This window comes from Ammospiza caudacuta, chromosome 10, assembly GCF_027887145.1.
Source record: "Ammospiza caudacuta isolate bAmmCau1 chromosome 10, bAmmCau1.pri, whole genome shotgun sequence".
Taxonomy (NCBI): domain Eukaryota; kingdom Metazoa; phylum Chordata; class Aves; order Passeriformes; family Passerellidae; genus Ammospiza; species Ammospiza caudacuta.
Genome location: NC_080602.1, coordinates 9,650,607 through 9,674,120, shown reverse-complemented (window position 1 = coordinate 9,674,120; position 23,514 = coordinate 9,650,607). Strand labels below are relative to the sequence as shown.

At 48.0% G+C, this 23,514-nt stretch overlaps 1 protein-coding gene across 1 annotated transcript in view; it reads right to left on the bottom strand.

Moving 5' to 3' along the window:
• Positions 1–9,363, bottom strand: part of ZNF592 (zinc finger protein 592) — a 37,933-nt gene extending 28,570 nt beyond the window's left edge. Inside the window, exons 1-2 of the mRNA XM_058811391.1 lie at positions 9,300–9,363; positions 3,387–5,689 (exon numbers count right to left, since the gene is read on the bottom strand). Coding sequence (XP_058667374.1) covers positions 3,387–5,681 — 2,295 coding nt within the window. The 5' untranslated portion in view covers positions 5,682–5,689; positions 9,300–9,363. The remainder of the gene's footprint in view (positions 1–3,386; positions 5,690–9,299) is intronic.
• Between the last annotated feature and the right edge of the window lie 14,151 nt (positions 9,364–23,514).

Sequence of the window (23,514 nt, the reverse complement as noted above, 5' to 3'; positions counted from 1 at the left end):
TTGAGTTAAAGGCACCAGAACTGAGCACTTCAAAGCCTGTTTGGTCTCACAAGGTACAGTCACAGCAGATGTGCATCCAGATTTGGTGTCATTTAACAGAAAAGCTTCCAAGAACATGGATCAAAAATCACCTGGCTTATTTTGCACAGCTCTCCACCTTCTAGTACAAACCCAGGTGCTGTGGATAAATTGCTTTTACCTTTTCCCTCCAGCTGAACTTGCTCTTTCCATTATACATTCATCTCCCTTTCCTCATTTTTCAGGGACAATCCAGTACCAAGCATCTGAACAGTCACAGATTAAAAGCTTTTGGCCATAATACAAAGGGGACCTGCCCTGCTACTTCTGGAAGCTCCTTAGAAGGCATAAATCAATCCAAGTCTTTATGTGGAAAGCATCAGTACTTCCTAATTTCTCAGTGAGGCATGGTAAAGAGTTTGTGCCTGAGTTCTGAAATTGAATAAGAAATTAATTTGGAATTTTTTTTTTGTATTTTTTATCAGAGTGCAGTTTTTTGCTGTCTTTAAGAAACTATGACAACCACACCCCATACCACCACTTCTAAACCAACATTCCAACACAGTGAGACAGACATCAGGTATGGAGGAAGAAATACACAGTTTTTATTCAAAATGCACAAAATTATGCTAAAACTCTAGATAATTAGTCCCTTGAGATCTAGGGATGTGGTTCATAACCAGGTTTGCCCACAACAATTAATGCTATTTCTGCATCCTGACAGATTAGATTGTCCCACCACTGCAGCTTGCTGTGGATCAAGCACAGCAACTGCTGTGGACTGTGGTTTTAATTAGATGTACCAATATGTAAATCAGCATCTTCTGCCCTGTGGACATGGTGGTTTTGAACCACTACTAGGGCACTAAAATCTCTTTATTACAGGTGTTACATCAACGCCTTCCTCAGTAACCCAATTTCAGAGAATCAGAGAAACTCAGACTGGTTTGGGTGGGAAGGGACCTTGAAGATCATCTCATGGCACCCCTTGTCATGGGCAGGGACACCTCCCACTATCCCAGGCTGCTCCAAGTCCCATCCAACCTGGCCTTGAACATTTATGGGGATGGGGCAGCCACAGCTTCTCTGGGCAACCCACACCAGAGCCTCCCCCCATCACAGGGAAGAATTTCTCTACACCTAATTTCTAACAAAAAACAAGTGTCCTGGCCCAACTCTGCAGAGTTTTTAACCACTTCTACTATGTAAGAAAGTGTTGCAAAATCTGTCACTTGATCCTCTCCTGCTTATACCAACACTTCTCCTTTTTCTCACCAAAACAGAAAGAATTAAATTAATGCAGAGTCAGGGTATCTCTCAGAAAGGGGTGGCCATGTTCTCCTCTTCCAGGAGTTTATGGCACAAATTCCAACAGCTTCACCTACAGCCTTCTCACACCGTGATTAATAGTATTACATTCATTAATACTCTATATGCAAAACCTTCAGCTTCTCAGACCTTGGTGCTGCTGGGAGCTACACATGATGTGAAGGTCATCCACAGCTTTTCCCTTGGGCAGCTCAGAGAATCAGGGATCCCCGTGAGACCTCTGAATTCCACCCATCCTTTTACCTCTCAGCCCAGTGACACCAAACACGTGGGCTCTAAAAAGGCAGAGGGATGGTTTCCATCAGCTACTGCCAAACCCACACACACCATTACAGGCATGGGGCACAAATGCTTATTTCCTTTAGAACTGTAACAACTTTATTGAAACAGATGTTCTGGGAACAGCACGGAGCAGCACTGGGCAGCCTGCAGGACAGCAAATACACAGTGGAAAAGGACTCCCAGAGCAGTGCATGCATCCTGTGCATTGTAAGCATGGGAAGATCTTACAGGGAGGAACTGGTTTCAGGAGCTCCAAAGTAGCCTCTTTTTCCAGTGCTTCTCTTCAGAAAAATACCCCAAAAATAATCCCACATCTAGCAGAACTACTTGACATGAGAGGCGTAAACTCTATTCTTGGTTAAGTTACAGAATAAATTATTTGATTACAAGCTAAAAATACTTAATATCACACATTCTTTTCCTCTTTAAGGAACTCCTGAATTGATAATCCCACAATAGAAATAAGGAAGTACATTTTTAATGCCACTGATTAACATTTTAGATCACTTTAGAGCACTCAGTGCATCCCTTCTCCTGGAAGTTTTAATGCCAGACTGCTGACATTTCCCAAAAAAGCATTAGAGTTGAAAAATAAGTTGGTGTGTTGACAGAGTGCAGTGCTCACTGACCTGCCTCAGGCAAGAAACCTGATTACGTGGCCACACTGATCCCTTTTGGCCTCACCATTTTTTACAACATCAAAACCATTCAGCCGTAATCTATTTTTTTTTTTGGCGGCTGATGAATTTAAGATAACAAACTATCTAAATGAGACCACAGTAACCTCAATACTCCTGCAAGCCGTTCAAACAGCACAGGGAGGCTCTGGAGAGTGCAGGTGCTCTCACAGCCATGGCAGAGACGTGGTCATCCTCCCAAATGCTGGCATGGAGCCCTGGTTTTTGCAGCCCTTGGAGGGGGAGCCAGCTCTGCTGGAAAGCTTTCACCTCTTCCAAAGAGATAAGGAGAAAGGGAGTACTCCTCCTCTTCAACTGCAGCTGGTTAACACTAAAACAAGACTGACCACATCTTCCAAAATAAAAGCCATAAACTAAGTGTATGGTCCACAACAACAATCATCTTCTCTTCATCAGGGGAACCTAAACTGGAGTTTAATTTAAGGGGATTCCAACCAGGTCCCTAAAGGTGGTGGAAAGCTGAGCAGGGCAGCACAGGAGGAAGGCAGGAAGCCACTAACAAGGCTCTTGAACCCTGCTATGCACCCACAGGACAAAAGCAGCCAGAACCAGCCTTTCCCCCACATACCACAGCAGGCCTGTCCCACACACAGCTGACCACACCAACAGCAACAATAACAGCCCATGTGCAATGCCTCACACGGAAGGTTCTGGCACCAGCTGCAAGAAAGGCAACACTGAGCTGTGCCAGATCTCCTCCAGCCACGCTTACAGCACAAAAACCTGTTCCAGGTAACGCTCTGCTGAGCCTCCCCTACAGCTTCTCTGCACGCCTCATCCAAGGGATCTTTCATCTCCATCACCTTTCTCTGACACTCAAGGATCTCCACAGTCTCCTTACTATGCTCTTTTTACTGGCAGAGGGCAGAAAGAAGGCAAGCAAACAATGCTAAACATCTCACACGCACGCGTCTGGGCTCATGTGCATTCCAAATTCTCCCCATAAGCATTTTTTAGGCAAAGCAACTCATCTGCCACCACCATGCCTACTTTTCCCCTTGAGGACAATCTCTTTAAACTAGGAGAGATTTAACTAATAACATTAAAATGATGACTTACCAGTCTCTCATTATCTTCTGAGGTTCTCTGGTAATGAGCTGCTAAAGAAGCGTAATCCTGCTCCTGCTTGTTACACTCCAAACACTTAGATCCATGACGGATTAGCCTCTGTGGGTCTGTGTAGAGAGGCAAGGCTGGCTGAGTGCTTGCAGAAATCCCTACCCCACCTCCTGAAGCAGCACTGGACTTGGGTGGAGGAGAGGAGGAGAGAAAAGTCTGAGAAGCTGGAGAGGCTGAAGAGCTTGTAGGAGAAGGTGAAAACATTTGGTCTATGGAAATTGGTTTCATGAGCAGCTGAGAACACTGCATGATAAATCCTTTGCTCTTGTGATCTCGTGCATGTTTAAGCAAGCTACACTTATTAAAAAAAAGGAGCATAGTTGAACACTGAGTGCACATGACTTCAATGTGAACGCTTCGCCTACTATAGTGTTGAGTCAGGCTTTTCTCTAAGGCAAACGAGTCCCCACATTCCAGGCAACAATACCCAGAGGCAGGTAAATTAATACTAGTGTCAGCTGGGGGGCTGAGGTTTGGAGTATATATGGGCACTGGATTGGCACTGTGCAGCACTTTATGGAATGCCTCCATGACAACGGGAGCAGCTTTCTTGACTTGGTGCACCAGCGGCACTGACATCTGCGTCACCTGAGGCTGGCTCCGCCTCTGCGCCGATGTCTTGGCTGTAACGGAAGCAGCAACGCTGTGGGGCACCAAGTTGAGATTAGCCAAGTGCACAGCTTTGGGAAGGAGGCTGGAGGTGGCCGTGTTGGATGGCTGCTGCCTCTTGACCCCCACCTTGATGGCACCGCCGCCGCAGTTTGGCAGGGGAGATAAGGACACGGTGCAAGTGCTGTTTGCAATATCCATTTTCACACTGTCTGAGTAAGGACTCACTACATTTGACAGCTGGATAGCCACAGCAGCCCCGTTTTTGGCTGAATTCCTGCCAGCCTCACCTTCTGTAACTGCACTAGTATCAGGGGAGGGGAAAGATTTGATAAACTCTTCGGCAGAAGAGGTTTCTGCAGGTGACTCTTCTGAAGACTTGCCCAACTCATCATTTTCTGGCAAAATTCTAGTTACAGTCCTTTTAATTTCACCGGAAGATGTCTTGATAGTCTTTATTCTGACTTTGGGAATGGCTGGCGGGGAGCCAGCTGCCATGGAAGGAGAGCCTTTCCCACTGCTGTCGCTGCACACGCTGCGAGGACTCTCGGGCTGCTTGCCAGCCTTCCTCACCACCTCCAGGGGGCTGCGGGGACTCTTTGGCGACTTGGGCATTTTTGGGCTTCCCTTCGTCCCGTCTTTAAAAGGACCAGGTTCCTTGGTAAAATTTGGCTGATCGTTTTTTGGGATACACACAACCTTTTTGGCCTGAAGAGCTACTAATGCTGCCACACAGGATGACAGCTTGGAATGAGTTGGCTTTAGCCTCTGCCGAGGTGGTATGGATGAAGACACGTTTAGCTCGGGCACAGACCCCTTGCCATCTCCTAAATTGTTGTGAGGGAGGTCTCCAAACACCAAGCCTTCCCCAAGAAAGCTGTTGGTGTCTAACAAGTCCTTGCCTGACTCTGCAAACCTCTCCACTGCTCTGTCTTGCTCTCTCCTGCTCATTTCCAGCCTATTCTCTGGCTGGCAGTGGATTTCTGTCTTCTGTTCCTTTTTACAATACTGATCAAACATGCTTAATTCAGGCTCTGGCACCTTCCTAAGATGATCCAGGACTGAAGCCCCTGTTGGGACATATATTGAAGGTGGTGGAAAATAAGGAGTTTGGGCATGTTTGGGTTTATCCCCAATACTGTTCTCTTTGAACGTGTCCTCTGGTTCAGGGCTGGAAATGGGGCTAAACTGACTAAATGTTGGCAAAGGCTCTGACTTGGACTCGTCCAGTTTATCAGAGTAACCTCTCGAGCTGTCACCATTAATAAAAGTTGACTCAAACTTGCCATAATTATGGACTAAAGCATGAGCCTCAGCTGGCAGATCAGAGCCACGAAAGCCATTGTGTAACAGACCAGTTCCAAGGTGATTCCCCTCCTTTTCTGCCTCAAAAGACTCCTGGCGACTCGTGTTCTTCACTATCACACTGACAACGGGTGCATCGGAGGGAGGCAGAGAGTGGGACAAGGACACATTCTCATCCATGCACATTCCTGAGGACTTCAGGTGATTCTCATTCTCCTCCCCAGCTGATGGAATGGTCTCCTTAGCATCGAGACTAGTTGGATCAGGGATGTCAAAAGCAGCCAAGAGGTCATCAAAGTCAGGGGTTTTCATGTCCCCCATGATGAAAGCTACAATCAAAAAGCACAAAAAATACTTTGTCAATATATTTCCCCCATGGACAAACTTTGTAAGACTCATGTGCATCAAAAAATCAGGATTTTTTTTCTGTGACAAAAATCCCAGCTGCACAAAGCCTGGGGTGTGGGCAGGGCTGCTCCTCAGAGGTGCTCCAAGCAGCACAGTGAGAGACAGCAAGCAACCCCTCACCCCAGGATCCCCCAGAACAGAGCTGGCAACAAGCATCACCTTGGAAACCACACCCAGCTCATGCAGGGGACATCTCTGCACTAATCCAAAGCCAGCCATCATCATCAGCCTCGACAGAAGGTTCTGAAGTACATTAGCAGAGGGTTTTTTGTACAGCTAATAGGCAGCAATGACTGCTGATATCTCCACAGATTGCCACATTTGAAGAATTCAGTCTTTTCTCAAGGAAGAAAGGCAGGGGCAAACAGGTGGCCCAAGAGACACAGACCTGAAATTGAGATGACTCCCTACCCTGAGCAATTTAAATAATAGAAGTCTTCAGTAAATATTTCAATACAACAGTTCCAAGAAGGATTATCTGAAACATGGGCAATCCTTAAGTATGATGTGAAGCAAAAACCGCCCAAAGATAGAATAAAGAACTAAATATCCAAGTTGAAAGATGAAATTGTGTTCCCAGCCAGCACTTTCTTTCTAAGCTCTTCAAAAAGGAAGTGGGGACTCAACAAGCAACCTACAAGCTCTGGTGAGATGCATGAAAACTGACAGCACAGAATTACTAGAACATTTGTGTTCTCTACTGTCAGGGATACTGGATTTACACTGATAACCAAAATATTTTTGAGTTGCTACAATACAGAGACTTCGCAAACATTTAATGAGTCATTATTTAATATATTTCATTTAAACCCCAAACTTATGTGAACCGGTGCATGCTGTACCTAAGGGAGGGGAAAAAAAACAAAATGTGTCAACAGAACTAGCAGGGCACCAGTTCCTGCTTGGCAAGGAGCATCCACAGGCAAGGTGAGTCCTGCCACACTCCACTTGGGCTGCAACAATGCTGCCAAAGCCAGCAGCAAGCCAGGGAGGCTGAGAGGGTGGCAGGATTCCAGGGCAGAACTGGGAGCAGAGGTGCAGGCAGAGAGCAGGAGCATGGCACAAGGCAGAGGGACAGAGAGAAACCATCTGATGGCTCCCCAAAAGGGCCAGGTTTAAGGCTGCTGTCATTATGGACAATTCAGTTTAGAAGTCTGTCAAGCATCACATCCAAACCAAACAAAGCTCAACCCTTCTGGCCAGGCTGCTGGAATGGGGAACAGCTCCTGGGCCAGGAGAAATCACTTGGAGTGGAGCACAGGGACACAGTGGTCTTTGAGCTTTACACAAGTCCCAGAGGTGCTGCTTTGGTTAATCTGCTGCAAAACACTCTGCAGAGATTTACTTGGCTTAGAAGTGCCTAGCTGTGGCTGAACTGAAACTCCTTCCTAAATTAAACCACAAATATGAAGGTCCACAGAGGGCTATGCAATAATTTGCAACCACCTCCCTCAAGGAATCACAGCTGGGCATGAAATCCCTGGAAGCCCAAATTATCCACACACTCCACATCCCCAGCACTTGATAAGGACTTTGGAGACAACACAGATTACTGCACTTGGCAGAGGCATGGACCTGAAACTTCCCATTCCTTTGGGTGGGAAAAGTTGTACCAGCTGGGAGAGAGCTAGGCACCACGCAGTTCCCAACATTTCTGGCACACAAATCCTTCTGCAAGGAAGACACTTCGTTCCATAACCTGGCATGATTGAGTTTTGTACAGAGAAAAATGAGCCTGCCAATCACTCCTGACCTTCCCCTTCCCACTCTGGAGCACCTCTCTGCATCTGTTTAAAATGCAAGACAAATCCCATGTATCTGCAGCATCTCAAAATATCCTTTTCTTGGATGAAACCTTGCTTTTTCAGAAGGATTTGTGTTCATCTTTGAGTCTTATAAAACACTCTTTTACTGGCTTTGCAACCATGAGGGCACAAGTCTCTACCTAAATATTTCTCCACAGACCTGCATCTTAAACTTGTCATACACAAAGCTGCACTTTCTCAGAATAAAGCAAGTTTTGACCCAGATTCTAGAGAATAAGTATCTTATCAACAAAATTGATTTTTAAATAACATACATAACAGTGTACACTTCTGATCACAGCTAACAAACAAAAAAAGGATATTAAAGAGAATTATGTAAACTGGCCTGTGAGGAAAGCTAAAATAAAGACCTTTGTCCTTACTCCACCATTCTTGTGCAAAGGACTGCAAACCCACACTTGGGATCCAATGAAAACATGGAGGTTGAGACTTGCAAAGCAGTAGAAGAGGTGAATAAAGTGAGCAAAGGAGAAGGACTTATGGAGTAAAGAGTGTATTTCAGTGTGCAAAATCAATCTCACTATATATACACATTTCTTCAGGAATCAGGAAACCTGGAAGGCTCCAAGCCATCCACAAAAGCCCTGGGGAAGGATGTCAAATCCCATGGCCACGTGCTATGGATGAGCTTCAAAGCCAAGGAGAGGCACCACAGGAGCCACTTCCTCCACTCACTCCTTACAAACCTTTTGCTAGCAGGGCTATTCCCAGGGACTTCTGGAGACTGGGAGAAGATGCTCTGCAGCTTTCAAACTAGGGAGGAGATTTGAGATTGCCACTTAATAGTGAAGCATGAAACCCCAGTTACACCGAGGAAATTAACTAGAGAATGGATTAGGTTGGAAGGGACCTTGAGGACCATCTAGCTCCAATCCCCTGCTGTAGGGGATTATTTATCATGTACATTGCCATTACTAAATATTGGTCATTTTAACCATTTTAACCATTGGTAATTCCTCACCAAAACAGTGTACAAGGGAAAATATCTGCCAAGGGCTGCTCAAGCCCGGCTGGTGTCTCCGGGAGGGGATGCAGAGACTGCATGACACCGGAATGCCATGGGAAGGCAGGGATGGCAGGAGCCAGAAGCGCGGGGAGGGCAGGGGATGGGGCAGAGGCCCTGTCAGGGCTGCGGGGAAGGGCTGAACCGGAGGGCGGCTCGGTGGCATCGGGACCCGGGGCTCTGAGACCCGTGAAAGTTTCATGAGCCCGGTGCGGCTCTCGGTGCGAACGGGGCCGCCGGGCTGGGGACCCGTCCGGCCCGTGGCACTGCCGCACACACAGAGCCGCACACCCACACCCACATCCCCACACACCGCCCCCAGCCCACGCCGTCCCCACCCGAGACAAAGGCCGGGCCCGCCGCCCCCCGCGCTGACAGCCCGGCCCGGCCCGGCCCCGCCGCACGTGGGCCGCCCGCCGAACTTAGTTTGTGCCGGCGCCGCCGGGCCGGGCCGCCGCGGGCAGCGCAGCCCATCGGGGCACGGAGCTGAGGAACGGGGAGCGGCGGCGGCCTGCGGGCCGGAAGAGCCGGGGCGGGCGCGCAGGGCTCGGTGCGCCGGCGGCGGGGCCGCCCGCCCTGCCCGCGGGGCGGCAGCACCGCCCGGCCGCGGGGCCGGCGGGAGGGAGGGAGCGCGGGAGGGCGGAGGGCAGCGGGAGGGGCGGGCCCGGCGCGGCCGGGCCCGGGCGGGCGGGCAGGACTCACCCACGCAGGCAGCTCCTCCGGGCCCACCGGGCCCGCGCGGCCTCACCCCGCACCGGGCACCAACGGCCGCAACATGGCGGCGGCGGCGGCGGGTGGGGCCGGGGGCGGAGCGGGGCGGGCCGGGCACAGCGGAACCGCCCCCCCTTCCCTTCCCTTCCCTTCCCTTCCCTTCCCTTCCCTTCCCTTCCCTTCCCTTCCCTTCCCTTCCCTTCCCTTCCCTTCCCTTCCCTTCCCTTCCCTTCCCTTCCCTTCCCTTCCCTTCCCTTCCCTTCCCTTCCCTTCCCTTCCCCGCTGCCCCGCTCTCCCTCCGGGAGGCTTCTGCCAGAGGCGTCCGCGGCCCCGGCCCGGTCCCGCCGCCCGTCCCGCCGCCGCGGCCCCGCGCTGCCGCTGTTGTACGGTTCCCTCACCAAACCTGCCCCGGGATCGGCTCCGCTGCAGCCCCCGCTCCGTGTCTCCAGCTCCTTCCCCGCTGTGTGTCCCGCACCCGCCCTGTTGCGGTTCGCTCACATTACACCACCGACACGCTGATCTCTCATAAAGGCGAGAGCGGAGCTCCAGGCTGGGGAGCCTCACCCTGATCCTGGCAAGGCGGCGGAGCCAATAACCCCCGGAGCCCTTTCCAAACAGCGAGGACAAGGAGATGCCTGGGATCTGTCAGCACAGGTTACTAAGGGCTTCCATCCCTGATGCCTTCTGCATGGAAATTACCAGAACGGTAGATTTAGATTAGAGGTTAGGGAGATAATCTTCCCTGTGAGGACACCGAGGCCTTCTTGGTTGCCCAGAGCAGCTGTGGCTGCCCCATCCCTGGAATTGTCCCAGGCGAGGTTGGACAGGCCTTGGAGCAGCCTGGGATAATGGAAGGTGTCCCTGTCCATGGAACAGTCTGGAACAGAATGAACTTTAAGGCCCTTTCCATTCTATGGCAAATTCAGGGGATGAGGAGAGGGTGGTGGATACTGTTGTACTCCGTCCATGTCCGGTTCTGGGCTCCTCAGCACAAGAGAGGCATGGATATACCGGAGGCGCCAGGGAGTGGTTGAAGCACCACGCCTGTAAGGAAAGGCTGAGAGACTTGAGGCTGTTCATCCCATGGAAGAGCAAAGTCAGGGAGGGCTCATCCAGGTCTGCAAATACCTGCAAAGGAGAAGGTTCTTCTCAGTGCCAGGAGCAGAGGCCATGGGCACACACTGATGCACATCAGGAAATACTTTTTCCCTGTGATGGTAACCACAGGCTGGCTCAGGCTGCCCAGGCTGTGGAGTCTCCACCCTTGGAGGTGTTCAGAAGCAGTTGGGATTTTCTGAGCAGCCAGTATTAGCTGGCCCAGATGACCTCAGGAGTTCTTTTCTAACTTCAAGTACTGTGAGATGCTGTGAAACATTTTGTATTGAGGTTTGGACATGCACACTTCTATCATAATAAATCAACAATATTTCTTGAGGCTGTCTTCCTGTGAACTGATATTTTAACCATCTACCCCCAGCACCAGACATACAGCACTGCTCATACTACATTTATTTTTTATCTAGTTAAATAATTAATTTTTTCTTTGACATCATGGGCAAAAAAAGTCTTTTTTTCTAGCTGACACATGGAGCTTCACATCTTTGATTTCTGAATCAGTGTCATCACTTTTCTTCTTTTGGAGGTGATAGCCAGTTTCCAAAAACGAGCAAAAGGACAAAGGGACTCACAAACAGAAAACATTTTCAAAATTGCAACTGTTACCTCTAATTTTAGCACATGTCTATGAAAACCTCTAAATTGTATCTAGTAAGAGAGCTGACATTTGTTACACAATTTACTAAGAGCTGTCACAGTCCTGAACAAGTTGTAGCCTGCCGGAAAGCTGTGGTAATTTGAAGGATTGTGATAATTAAGAAATATAATGCCAATGGGAATTTAGCTCCATCCCTTTAGATGGCCAAGGAGGAGAGACAGCCCTGGAGTGGCTGGGGTCCCTTCCTCAAGGCAGCAGAGACACAAAATGCTCTAAGGAGAGTCCATGTCTTTCAGCATGACCTACAAACTACATTAATCCAGTGTGGTGATTTGACAAATCTGGAAGCAAAACATCTTCCTCCTCTTTGTTTTTCTTTTAAAATTTAAATGTGTCCCTTTAGGCTTCTTTTGTAATTGTTATGGAATCCCCACACTGGAAGTATCCAAGGCTGGACAGCTCTTGAAGCACCCTGATCTAGTGGAAGGTATCCCTGTCTGTGACAGGGGTGTGGAATGGGGTGGGCTTTACCTTCCAACCCAAACCAGTCTGGGATTCTGTAATTTGATGTGGAAAAGATAAAACCTGTTGATCTAAGGAGACAAGGCACAGAGCAGCCGAGGCCTGAGCAAGGAGCAACAGTGGTGGAACCCACCTCAGAGAGGGAAACCCCTGGATGAAACACTCTGAAAATGTGGGACCTTAACTTTTAATTCTTGACCTGCTTGGGGTTGTTGGTGCTTGCTTTTTAGCTGGGGGAAATGGTTCTTCCCAGGTGCCAGTGTGCTGAAAAGTGTATGGAGGCAGGCAGGCTGGCAAGGACAGTGAGACTCGTTTTATTTTTAATAACAAACATTACAAAGTCTTGAGCATTCATGTCTAAGCAACTGTCAGTTTTCACATCAGAGATTCATTTGTTTCTGCCAGACGTCTGTGTTGTAGTGAATTACCTTGAGCTGGTTGCAAAACTTGCCTGTTACAAAACTGTAATTAATGTTTCAGAAACTCAGGGGAAGATTTGTTATTGGCAGGGTGAGTATGGATCCCCAGACACAAACATTCCTCCAAGATAACACGTAGCCCTTGGTGTTACCTACACACACATGAAAAAAGGGGTGTAACTTAAATCAGGGTAATTAATTACACAGATGGCTTCTGTATACATTTAAAACCATTTACAGCTATCACTTTGGCTTTTTTTGGTCTCACTCACTCCCAGGGCCTGCCCTCTTCATTGCCCCAAACTGTTTTTTTCTGTCTTTTTCCTCATTGCCACAAATATTGATGAGCTGGTGCATGTCTTCACTGAAGATCCCTCTGTACAACCACTGATCCACCACAAACACAGGAAAATCTGCCTCTACCCCATATCCATACAACTTGGAGTGGTTGTGACACTCTCTTGCAGTGATGGAGCCCTGACCTTAAATTCCTGAGCCAAGTCTAAGAGAACAAAGCCATGTCTCCCAGCAAGTTTGGGAACAGGAATAAGAACCATAATGTGGCAAAATCCCAATAGGGAAGGACTGTTTCATACCCTGACATGATTCTGAATCCCATTTGGTGGGATTTGGTGGATTCCCAGTTGGAGGCAAGATGAGATTTCTTGCAGGGAGGTTGCAGGCAAACCCTGCTGAAGTGCCAAGGGTGCACCTTGCCCATATCAGCTTTTTCTGGTGCAATACCAAACCCATTCTACCTCTCTACCACAAAGCCAGGAGAATAACTTCCAGTTTTCTTCACCATGAGAACTGCAGGCTCCAGAGCAGTAGGGACACCCTACAAGGTCTGGGCAAGCAAGGACCCTCTGTGCAATCCTCTGAGCTGACAGCAGAGCCCTGAGCTGTGTTGCTCTGCCCAAGAAGAGCAGCTCTGCTCATTTATGAGCACTTGAGGGGCTCCTCATGGCTGCTGTGGGACTCACAGTGACCCCTCTCCTTCCCCAGCTGCCTCTGAACAGACTCACTCCCACACTCCAGCCTGTGGCAAGAGAACCTTGCCAAGATCCTCTCCTGATGGAGCAATGTCTCCTGTGGCTGCAGTGGCTGGGCAGCTCCATGGTTTCCCCACACATTCCCAGGGTGACAAGGGCTGGAGCTGTTCTTGCCTTTGTGCCTCTATTGCCCATGTGATAGCAGTGGGACAGCTCTGTGAACCAGAAAGAACTGATTCAGGTTTGTAAACCTCTTCAGGGAAGGAATTAAACTTTGAATCATCCCTCATCATAGAATCATGGATTCATTTCGGCTGGAAGGTCCCTCTGAGATCAATGAGACCAACCATGCATCTCTGCCATGTTCACCACTAAACCATGTCCCCAGGTGCCACATCCTTGTGTTTTAAATCCTTCCAGGGGTGGGGACTCCCCCCTGCCCTGGGCAGCTGAGTCAGTGCCTGAACATCCTTCCAGTGAAGAAAATTTCCTTAATATCCACCCTGAACCTTCCCTAATACAACTCAAAGCCATTACCTCTTGTCATCCTGGGAGCAGAGCCCAAGCCCCACCCAGCTTTCCCCTCCTGTCAGGGAGTTGTGCAGAGCCAGAAGGTCCCCCCTGAGCCTCCTTTTCTCCAGCTGAGCCTCCCCAGCTCCCTCAGCCTCTCCTGGTGCTCCAGATCCTTCCCCAGCTCTGTTCCCTTCCCTGGATGTGCTCCAGCCCCTCAACATCTTGTCATGAAGGCTCATGCCCCCAGGATTGGAGTTCAGCTCACCCTTAGTCTGACAAGTGGTTGTGTGGGCAAAAACAAAGACTTGACTCCCCAGCTGGAGGAACCAGCAGCATCAAGCCACAGCCCACATTGCTCCTGGAAACTCTCCCAAACTTTGGTTAAAAAATTTAAACAAAACTTTGAGAAAATTGCAGGGAAAATAATTCCGTAAGTGTTCTCTGTCTTAAACTGCCCATAGCACACTCCAAGCAATGTCAGTGCAGTTGGATCTTGAAAAACTTCCCCAAGAAAGCTCCAGAAATTGCTTAGCATGCTCAGAAAAAGAGGGATGGGACTGTAGATGCTGGCACAAGGTCAGTAGAAGGTGCAGGTGTAGCTGAGGGGTGAGTGGGATGTTTTTCCCAACAGGAGTAACAGGCAGCCAATGTGAGCAAGTTTAAGGTAAAGTAGGAAAGAAGAGGTCAGTAGATTAAATTCTTCTGCTTCAAATTATCACACAGAGGTAGAAGAGGCATTTATGAGAATATATGAATATTCCAGATGTTAAACAAGGATTAAGGGCAACATAGCCCCAAAACAAGGGGCTAGTGAACAGAAGCTATTTCCACTACTAGAGTAAGGACAAAATAGCTCAGAAAAGGAGTTTTTGGTGCACAGGCCCCTCCCCTCACCCCCCCCAAACCTGTGCCACTTCTTTCCTGGCACTTGCATACCTAAATACCCTTCTTCACGCTTCTGGTTGTTGAAATGTCCTCTGGCACTTTCCCAGGTGCTCACAAGGAGCCCTGCTGATCCTCCCTGTGGCACAGTTAAAAGGTCATGGGGGACAGGGAGGCATCTGAGCAATTTAATGTGCAGCTGGGTGTGAGTGGGGTGGGCCCAGCCCCAGGCAGGGCAGCACATTCTCAGGCTTTATCCCACAAGCTGTGCTGAGGAGCTGCATTTTAAACTGTTCCCAGTCTGGGGCAGAGGCTTTTCTTCATAACTAGGGACAAGAGGATAACTGGGAACCAGAGGATTTTTCTTCTTGCTCTCCAAGCCTTCGAGTTTCTAGGAATCCCACAAGTGAGACAAAAAAAAATCTTCTGTGTTTGTCTTCCATTTGACTTATTAATGTCATATTAATGTCATACTAATGGATTTGGCTCAGGAGCTGGGATCCACCTGCGTGGTATCCAATGCATGTCCCCTGAGCAAATCAGGGTGTGCTCCAGGGCACTCTGCTGCTCTCACTCCCTGGGTAATCCTTCCACCAAGCTCTCAGTCAAGGGAAAGACCAGCACCTTGGAAAAATTGCTAAATTTTCAATTTGCTTTCGATTTTGTTAACACAAATGTCTTGGCTTCAACTTTGTGTCTTGTTTTACACACAAGAGCAGAGGCCCCCACAAATACTGCAGGGGGATAAATGTGGATAAATGTAGTTTCAGCCTCCTACATGTCCTGTGCCTCCTGCATCACCTCTGCTTATTGCACCTGCACCTCCTCTTCCTCCTGCATCTTCTCTCCCTCCTGCGTTGTCTCATTCCTGCCTTGCCTTTGGCCCTTGTTCACCTTTAGTTCTGCACCCTCTGCCCCATATTGGTATCACACAGGAGACAGTTCCATGTCCCTGTGAAAGACTTTCTGGAGACCGGCTGGAATTAATCAGCAGGAATTACTCCCCTGGAGAGGTCACAGCTGTCAGCCACATGTTGTGGGGCTGCAGCTCCTGAGAAGCAGTATTAGATGCAATATCAATTTCCTAAAAGTTAGAAATTCATAGAATCCCAGAATGGTTTGGGCTGGAAGGACCTTAAAGGTAATTTTGCTGCACCTGTGTGATGGGCAGAGACACCTTCCACTAGATCAGGTTGCTCCAAGCCCCAAAAGTGTATAGGGTGTCATAAGAAGTGCAGGGTTCTGAGTACTTTTTGTTCAAACCAAGCTTTGAGAGAAAGGAAAAAAGATAAAAAATATAAGGGGGTGTGACAAATGGGCTTTTCAGGAATGGGGAGAAAAAAAAGAAAATAAGATTTATTAAGAAGAAAATTCTTTTTATGCCTTAAAAGCATGACAGACGATGCTGAGAAAGCACTGTAATGGCACAGTCAAAAGTCATCTGAAAATGAAGTTTTCCATTGTGGGCCTCCTTTGACCCCATTAACTGCAGACATTAGAGCATTTCATGTCCTTTTTTATCCTGTTAGGCATCCATGGGGCCTCAGTTAAGCTGGGCTGCCACTCAGGACACTGAGTGATGGGCTGGGGTGGCTCTGATGTGTCAGCAAAAGATGTTTAACTGTAGGACAAACAAATCTCTCTGGCCTTCAAGAAACAATTTTCCAAAGGTTGAACTCGTATTGGCTCATGCCAGTGTAGCAGAGAAATGCACTCAGCACTCTCATTGCAGCCTACCAGGAATCAGCAGCATTTCCTGTGAGGGAAAATAGTGGAGAGGAGCCAGGAATGAATAAGCAGCCTCATTGCATTGTGGATCATAAAACCTCTTCCTATGAAAGGGCTAAGTAGGGCTTGTTAAAGCATTGATGAAGGCAAAGAATAAAATTACAATGAGGTATACAGGATAAAAGTATAACCTCCAGGTAGGTAGGAAACAGGTAATAAAGGAATTGGCCTCTTTGGGAGGCAGCTTATGTCATCTTCTCCTGGAGCATCTTTCCCTGCCAAAGAATGTCCAGTGAAGAAATCTCTCCTAATATCCAACCTAAAGCTCCCCTGGTGCAGCTTGAGGCCATTTCCTGTGGTCCTCCTGCTGTGTGTCACATTCCCCAAGAAGGATGAAGTTGTGTGCATCACACAGGGCCCTCAGAAAGAGTTTCTGCACCTCTGCCCCTGACACAGGGACCACATGTGTCTGGGACAGACTTTTTGTTCCCACCATTAAAGTGACCTGAAGGAGGCCACTGGAGCTGGCTGATGTGCTGGAGGGTTGTGATGTGTGTCTGAATGTCCTGTGGGAGGACCTGAGCTGGGCTGATGCCAAATCATGGCAATGGATGAGCATTCAATAGGGATTCACTTTGTCTCAGGGTCCCATGGCCAGCAGCAAAAACATGGGGAGTGTTTTTGAGTCTGAGTCCCCAGTGTGGAACCCAGACAAGACTGACCTTTTGATGCTGTGAAATCCTGCAAGACTCTTTTAAATCAGTGACATTTGTTGGCAATGGTGCCTACAAACAACAGTTTTTCTTCTAGTCAGAGAAGAAGAGGAAGTGAGAACATGTGAGGGAAAACAACATGGTGGTACTGAGGTCAGTGGAGAAAAGGAGGGGGAAGAGGAGCTTCAGAGCTGAGAATCCTCTGCAGGCCATGGTAAAGGCTGTGTTAAAACAAACTGTCCCCCAAAAATGCATGGGGGATGCACAGATCCGCTCACAGCAGAGAAGGTGGATGGCAGAGAGAGCTGTGATCCAGTGGGAAACCCAAATGGAGAGAGAAGGCCTCTGCTCCCAGAGAGAGAGATAGAGAGAAGACCCTTGCTGCTGGGAAAGAGGGAGGTGTTGGAGAAAAAAAGGTGTTTCAGAAGCTTATTTTACTTCTCATTATCCTCCTCTGAGAGCTAATAAGAAATTTACTTTACACCTTTAAATTTGAACCCGTTTTGCCCTTAGAGTGTTTTTTCCCCAAGTCCTTATCTCAGCTCATGAGCCCTTTGTTAAATTTTTTCCCTCTCATCTGCCCAGCTCTCTGTAACTAGAGAAGAGAAGTGAATGACTTCTGGAGGTGCCTGGTGTTTGGCCAGTGTTAAACCATGACAGAGTGAGAGGCATCCATGACCCAAGGAACTCCAGACCCTGACAGACACGGGCATGCACACCACTTAGAAGGATTGATCTTATGCTTTCAATAAATCTTCTCTTCTGCCCAAAATCCTTCCATTTTTCCTCCCAGACTGTTTGCAATTCTCAGCATGCTTTTTGGTGTTCTCCATTACATCCTTGATAGAACTGTCCCAACCCAGTTCAAAGGCTGGACCCTCCAGGTGAGATCCAACTTTTGAGGGACATTCTGCTGCTTCTTGTGGTTTTGGCCACCACAGTGGCTCTGTGGGGAGGGAGATGGAGCAGGCAGGAGATGGGGCAGGCAGTGTCAGGTGGAGCCCAGCAGTGATGCCAGGGTGATGGTCTGTGCAGGTGGGCACCCACAAGGCTGCAGCAGCTCTCAGGAGGGGCTCCATGATGCCAGCAGCGCACTGAGACACACTATCCCCAAACTGGAAATGCTGTGCTTAAATTGCAGATTTTCCCTAATTTTTTAGTGATTAAACTGCAGATTTTCCCTAATTAACACAGATGCCAGAGAGATGTTTTTAAAAGGATGTGAGAAACTCAACAGCTGCTGAATTTGCACAGCCAACATGCATGAAAAGCCCCATGGGCAGGAGAACGTGGTCCTCCCAGAGGAGCTGCTCTGCTCTGTCTGACCTGCCAGGCATGACCCTCCAGGGACCTGCAAAATAACCTCAAAAAAAAAAAATTATAACTTTGAGTAATGCAATGTGCCATTTGTATCTCCACCAAGCACAAGGGATGCAGCACCTTCCCTCCCTCTGCTCTTGGCTAAATGTTTTTGTATTCTCTAGGCAGTGGGAGCCACCTTCTCTTCCCAGCTGTGAGAGGTGTAAACCTGCTGGCTCAGCTAACCTGCCCTCTGCTCTCCAGGAGCAATTTCCCCCTCTCCAATTACTCCACCTATTAACACAATAAAATCATGCTTAAGAAGGATTTTTCCTTGTGAGACTGGTGAGGCCCTGGCACAGGCTGCCCAGAGAAGTTGTGGCTGCCCCATCCCTGGAAGTGTTCAAGGCCCAGTTAGATGGACCATGGGTGGAGGAGAGAATGAATTCTTTGCTGATGTTTGCCTTGTTAGAAATGGTGACAGGCTGCCTCATGCTTTGCTCAGGAATGCAGGGAGGTGATCAGGCCACCACAAGCTCCCTGCACAATATTGGAGCTGTTTGGGACACAAAGTTTAGCAAAAAAATTCAAAACCTGGGGAAAAAAACAGTAACAACAAAAAAAGTAGAGGAAATCATGGGCTTGGGAGGTCCTTCCCAGAGGACAGAGTGAGTGGAACATTATTTCTGTAGCTTTCTCTGCATCATGAATGGTTTCTTACCCAGAAATTCACTGCTGCAGTGTAGCAAAGGTCCCTCTGGACTGGAGGCTGCAGAAGGGCTGTGCCATGCACTGAGCTCCTCCTGCAGCCTGGCACAGCCCCACGGGCAGGGAAGGACAGAGCAGACCCCAAGCACTGCTGCTCACACACAGCACAGGAGCTTGGTGGACCTCTGGATGCAGCTCCTGATCTGCAAAATACACAGGGACATCCAAACATGCACAGCAAACCCTGGCCAGACTCCCAGAGTGCTCCGACACCCCAGCTCTCTCCACACCTCTAAAATCACAGGCACATTTACATTCCTCAGGAAGTTTCCTCCAGAAAGCACTCCAAGGACTTCCTTGAAAAGATGCACAAGCCTCAAATACCTGAAGGTAAAAGCAGCCATTAAAAAGGCATCAACAAAGGGCATCATGATTGTTTTGCCACGTCTCCAGACTTGAAAGGAGGCTGAAATAACCTTTATATAATCCCATTAGCATTTTCCAGCTAATACAAGGCATTTTAGGAGGCTGAACAATATCTTTTCTTATCATCCAGAAAGGTTAGAGGTATTTATCTGATTTAATATTTTATAATTTATATTAAGTGACACAGAAGAATAAAGCAGGCAGGCCAAGAGGTGGCTGCAGTGACACAGCAGAAGCCACCCCCTGCTCTTCCAGCAATGCTCAATGGCCTGGGCATGAGCCAGGGAACATCCCTCGACCATCAGCTCTTCAGAAAAGTGGATTTTGTGCTGTGCCCTGCCTGGGTGAGGACCCCAGATGCCAAGGCCAGCTCCCCCACACTTACAACACTGCCACTTGACCCTCTTCAGTGTCACATTTGCAGGAGCTGCTGCTCTACCACCACATTCCCAGGGGATGAAACATCTTCTAAAATCATAGCATCATGGAATTACTAAGGTTGGAGAAGCCCTCTAAGATCAGGGAGTCTAGCTGCCAGGTTCACCACTAAACCATGTCCCCAAGTGCCATATCCACTTTTTTGGAACACTTCCAGGGCTGGTGACACCACCAGTGCCCTGGACAACATGTGCCAAAGCCTGATCACTTTTTCTGTGAAGAACTTTTCCCCAAAATCCAATCTGAACTTCCCCTGGTACAACTTCAGTCAGCTCCTGTCATCCTATTCCTTGCTCCATGAGAGCAGTGCTCAATCCCCATCTGGCTGCACCCTCTTGTATGGGAATTATGGAGCACAAGAATTCCCACTCTGAGCCTCCTTTGCTCTGGGCTGAGCCCCCTCAGCTGCTCCAGACCCTTTCCCAGCTCTGGACACACTCCAACCCCTCAATGTGTGTTGTGGAGTGAGGATCTCCTGCAGTGCCTGCATCTCCAGGCTGCCTGTCCTCTGTCCTTTCCCTTGTCAGGGACACAGCCTTGACCAAACTGCAGCATCCTCCAGGGAGGAAAATGTCCCTTCTGTGGAAGAAGGAGGGAGAGTGAGAGAACAGGGGTTTGGTCCCAAAACCAGGTTCCAAATCCCAGGAGAACCCAAGGCAGGCAGAGCTCGTGTGGTCAGGCACCAATGCTCTCCACAAGGGTGACTCTGGATCTGCAGGAGCAGCAGGACAGGAGCAGCTCCCTCCCTCTCTGGGAGCCCAAACTGCCCCATCTCACATGCCCAGGGACCTGTTGGTGCCCCATTTCTCCAGCCATGCAGTCCTTGAGAAAGCATTGCCTGGTTTTCATCTCTGGTAGGGAATGGAAACGAGGAGGTTATTCTTTGCTGGAAGAAACATTCTGGAAAAGTCAGAGCTGAAATCTCTCACTTTTCTCTTCCATCTGTTTATTTTTACCACTTAATAACACGTCTGTCTCGTCAACTGTTCCTGACACTGTGGCAAGAAAACCCAACTCAGTGAAGACAGATTTATCAAAGAGACATTAGCTCTTCCTCGCTGTGTGACACCACGTCAGCTCTTCTCCTGCACATGAAGTCTGCTCTGTAATTTCAAAGTGTGTCTTCTATCTCTTTGAGGGGGTGATATGACCAATATATTTGAAATTGTTGCTTGTTATGCAAAAGGTTATCCAAACTGTGAAGATAAGAAGCAATTTCAAGTGCTTCAGGAGCCTCCTTTTTTTTGATGTGTTTTTCTCTCCACTGCCACATGATGTTACAGAACTAATTTCAAGAGATTAGTAACAATTGCAAAACAGTCATTAAAATAATTTGTGATAGAGAACAGAACTCTGGGACAACATGAAAAGTCTGTGCAATCAATAATTTCTCACCATGAATAAGAAAATCGTGGTCTGCAAGCTTCAGTGTGACACCAGAGCTGCTCCTGCTTCCCCAGGAGGTGCCTGAATGAAGGTCAGCAGTGTGAATCTCCTTATGACTCACCTTAGGTTTATTAGCTTGACAGGGGATGGCTTCACTCACCCCTTTTGTTTCAAACTGTGCTCCTGGTTTCACTCCTGAACCATCCCCCTGATGGGGAGGCCTGGAAGAACTGAATCTGAACCATTTGTCATTTTCAAATGAACACTTTTACCACTTTTTCCTTATTTTCTTGCCCTGCCACGAGTTTGTTTCATAAATTTTGAATCCAGGTGAGCTGAACCAATGTCCCTGTCTGCTCTGTGCACAGGGAGCAGGGATATTTCACTGAAACACAATGTTGAAACTCCCAGTTTGGTGTGCAGAGTCACTCAGAACACATCCATCCTTCTGGGCACATTCTGGTAGCACAGCCACAGCCTGGGTTGGGAGGTGAATCCAACAGGACACACAATCCAGCTCGGAGCAGGACAGAGCTGGGGATGTCTCCATGTGCAAAACAGGATGGGTAAGGGCTGGCTGTGAGAGCAGCATTGGGTTTAGTGATTCCCTCCTCACTAGAGCTCAGCCTGTCTCATTTCTGCCTTGTGCATGGTCCTGTTAGCTCAGAGCAAGTTGACTTCCAGGACCTGGTGCTCCAGAAGTGATCCTCAGCTGATGAAAGCAACCCTCAGCATTTCAGAAAACAGCTGATTCCCATATCCTATCAGTTCACAAGACCATCCTCTTCACTCCTTGTCCACATGAAAGGCAGCATTAACTTCTAGAGAACCACAACCTGTCCTTTGGGAAGCTCCTTCCTTCCCTGGGAGTGAATGGCTCCTGAATGCCTTCAGGATTCTCCTGCCTCTATGAGAAGCTACTTCCAAAAACTAGGGAAAGAAGACCAAAACCACGTTGTTGAATCTTGGGATTTCCCTGCATGTCCCTCTACACATTTTATTACACTGCAAGCACATTCCATCAACAGCACCATGCACTCTGCCCCTAATGTGGGCTAGGAGATTATTTGTACATCATGGAAAACCTCTTATTGCAGAAAATAAGGAGAATTTGCCAGTTTCTGAAGAGTAAATTCAGATTTACATCTGTGAGGGAGAAGGATTTGTTCGAAAAAGATGGAAAGAGTTAAATGACATTACTCAATATTGCCCCGTTCAGATTTTTTCTCCCAGAAATGCCTCCTGCAATGAAGAACCTGTTTTGTGTTTCTTTCTTTCTTTCTTTAGTAAAGGCTGGAGTGTGGCTGATATGAGACAAATCCACCTTTTCCTTCCTTTGATCACAAAGATGCCAACCGAAAGGAAACCTTCAGGAATCTGCTGCCAGGCTGGGGTGGATCTGCCATGCACGTGTAACACAGCTCTTCACTGCACTTGGGCCCAGGATTTGCCAGGAACAGACTGAAATGTCCAAAATTCCCTGATTTCTCTGATTTTCACTACCTTGTTTTCTCAATCCTTTTGAGTACACTTGCCTCGTTTTGTCAGGAACTGCCAAACCTCAGCAAATGAGTGGAGAACTGCACCCCAAATGAATTCTGTAGAACATACCAGACTGTTATCCAAGGTCCTTCCCTTCAATACATCTGCCCTACCAGACAGCAAAAGAAGGACATCTATCTAAAAATAAAATTATTGAATATTTAGGTGCTGCTATTTTCACCATATATTGTTTTAAAGCTTCAGCCCACTTGGTGCTTTTTAAAGACTTGGGTGAAGGAAAGCACCTGTATTACCTACAAAAATGTTCTAAGTGCTGTTTGCAGCCTCTGGGCACAGACTGGCCCAGAAACAGAGGAGTGTGGCATTCACATTTTCTGGAAAAATCCCTTCATCCAGGATTCTTCTCCTGGGAAACTGAGAAGCCTCAGAGAAAAAGGAAAACAATAATTATCTGATTTGCTTCTCCTGTGTTGTGCTCTTGTGGAATGTGTTTGGAGATTGTTTGATTGGTTTCATATGAATTATTTTGACTCATTGGCCAATCAGGGCCAAGCTGTGTCAGGGCTCTGGAAGAGCCACAAGTTTTCATTATTATCTTTTTAGCCTTTCTGTATTCTTTAGTATAGTTTAGTATAGCTAATAAAGAATATAGTATATATTATACTATAAAGAATATAGTATATTCTCTAATATAATACAGTATCATAAAATAATAAATTAGCCTTCTGAGAACATGGAGTCAGATTCATCATTCCTTCCTTTGTCAGGAAACCCCACAAATACAATAATGGAGGGCAATGGCTGTGGAAGATGAGGCAGAAAGGGAATGTAAGCTGGAGCTGATGTCTTGATCCTGCTTTGTTTGCTGCTGCCTGAGCCCTGCTCCCTTCCCACCCTCCCAGCTGGCTGTGGAGCCCAAGGTGCAGATCAGAGACATGTGGTAATGCTGGGATGCCTTGTCTG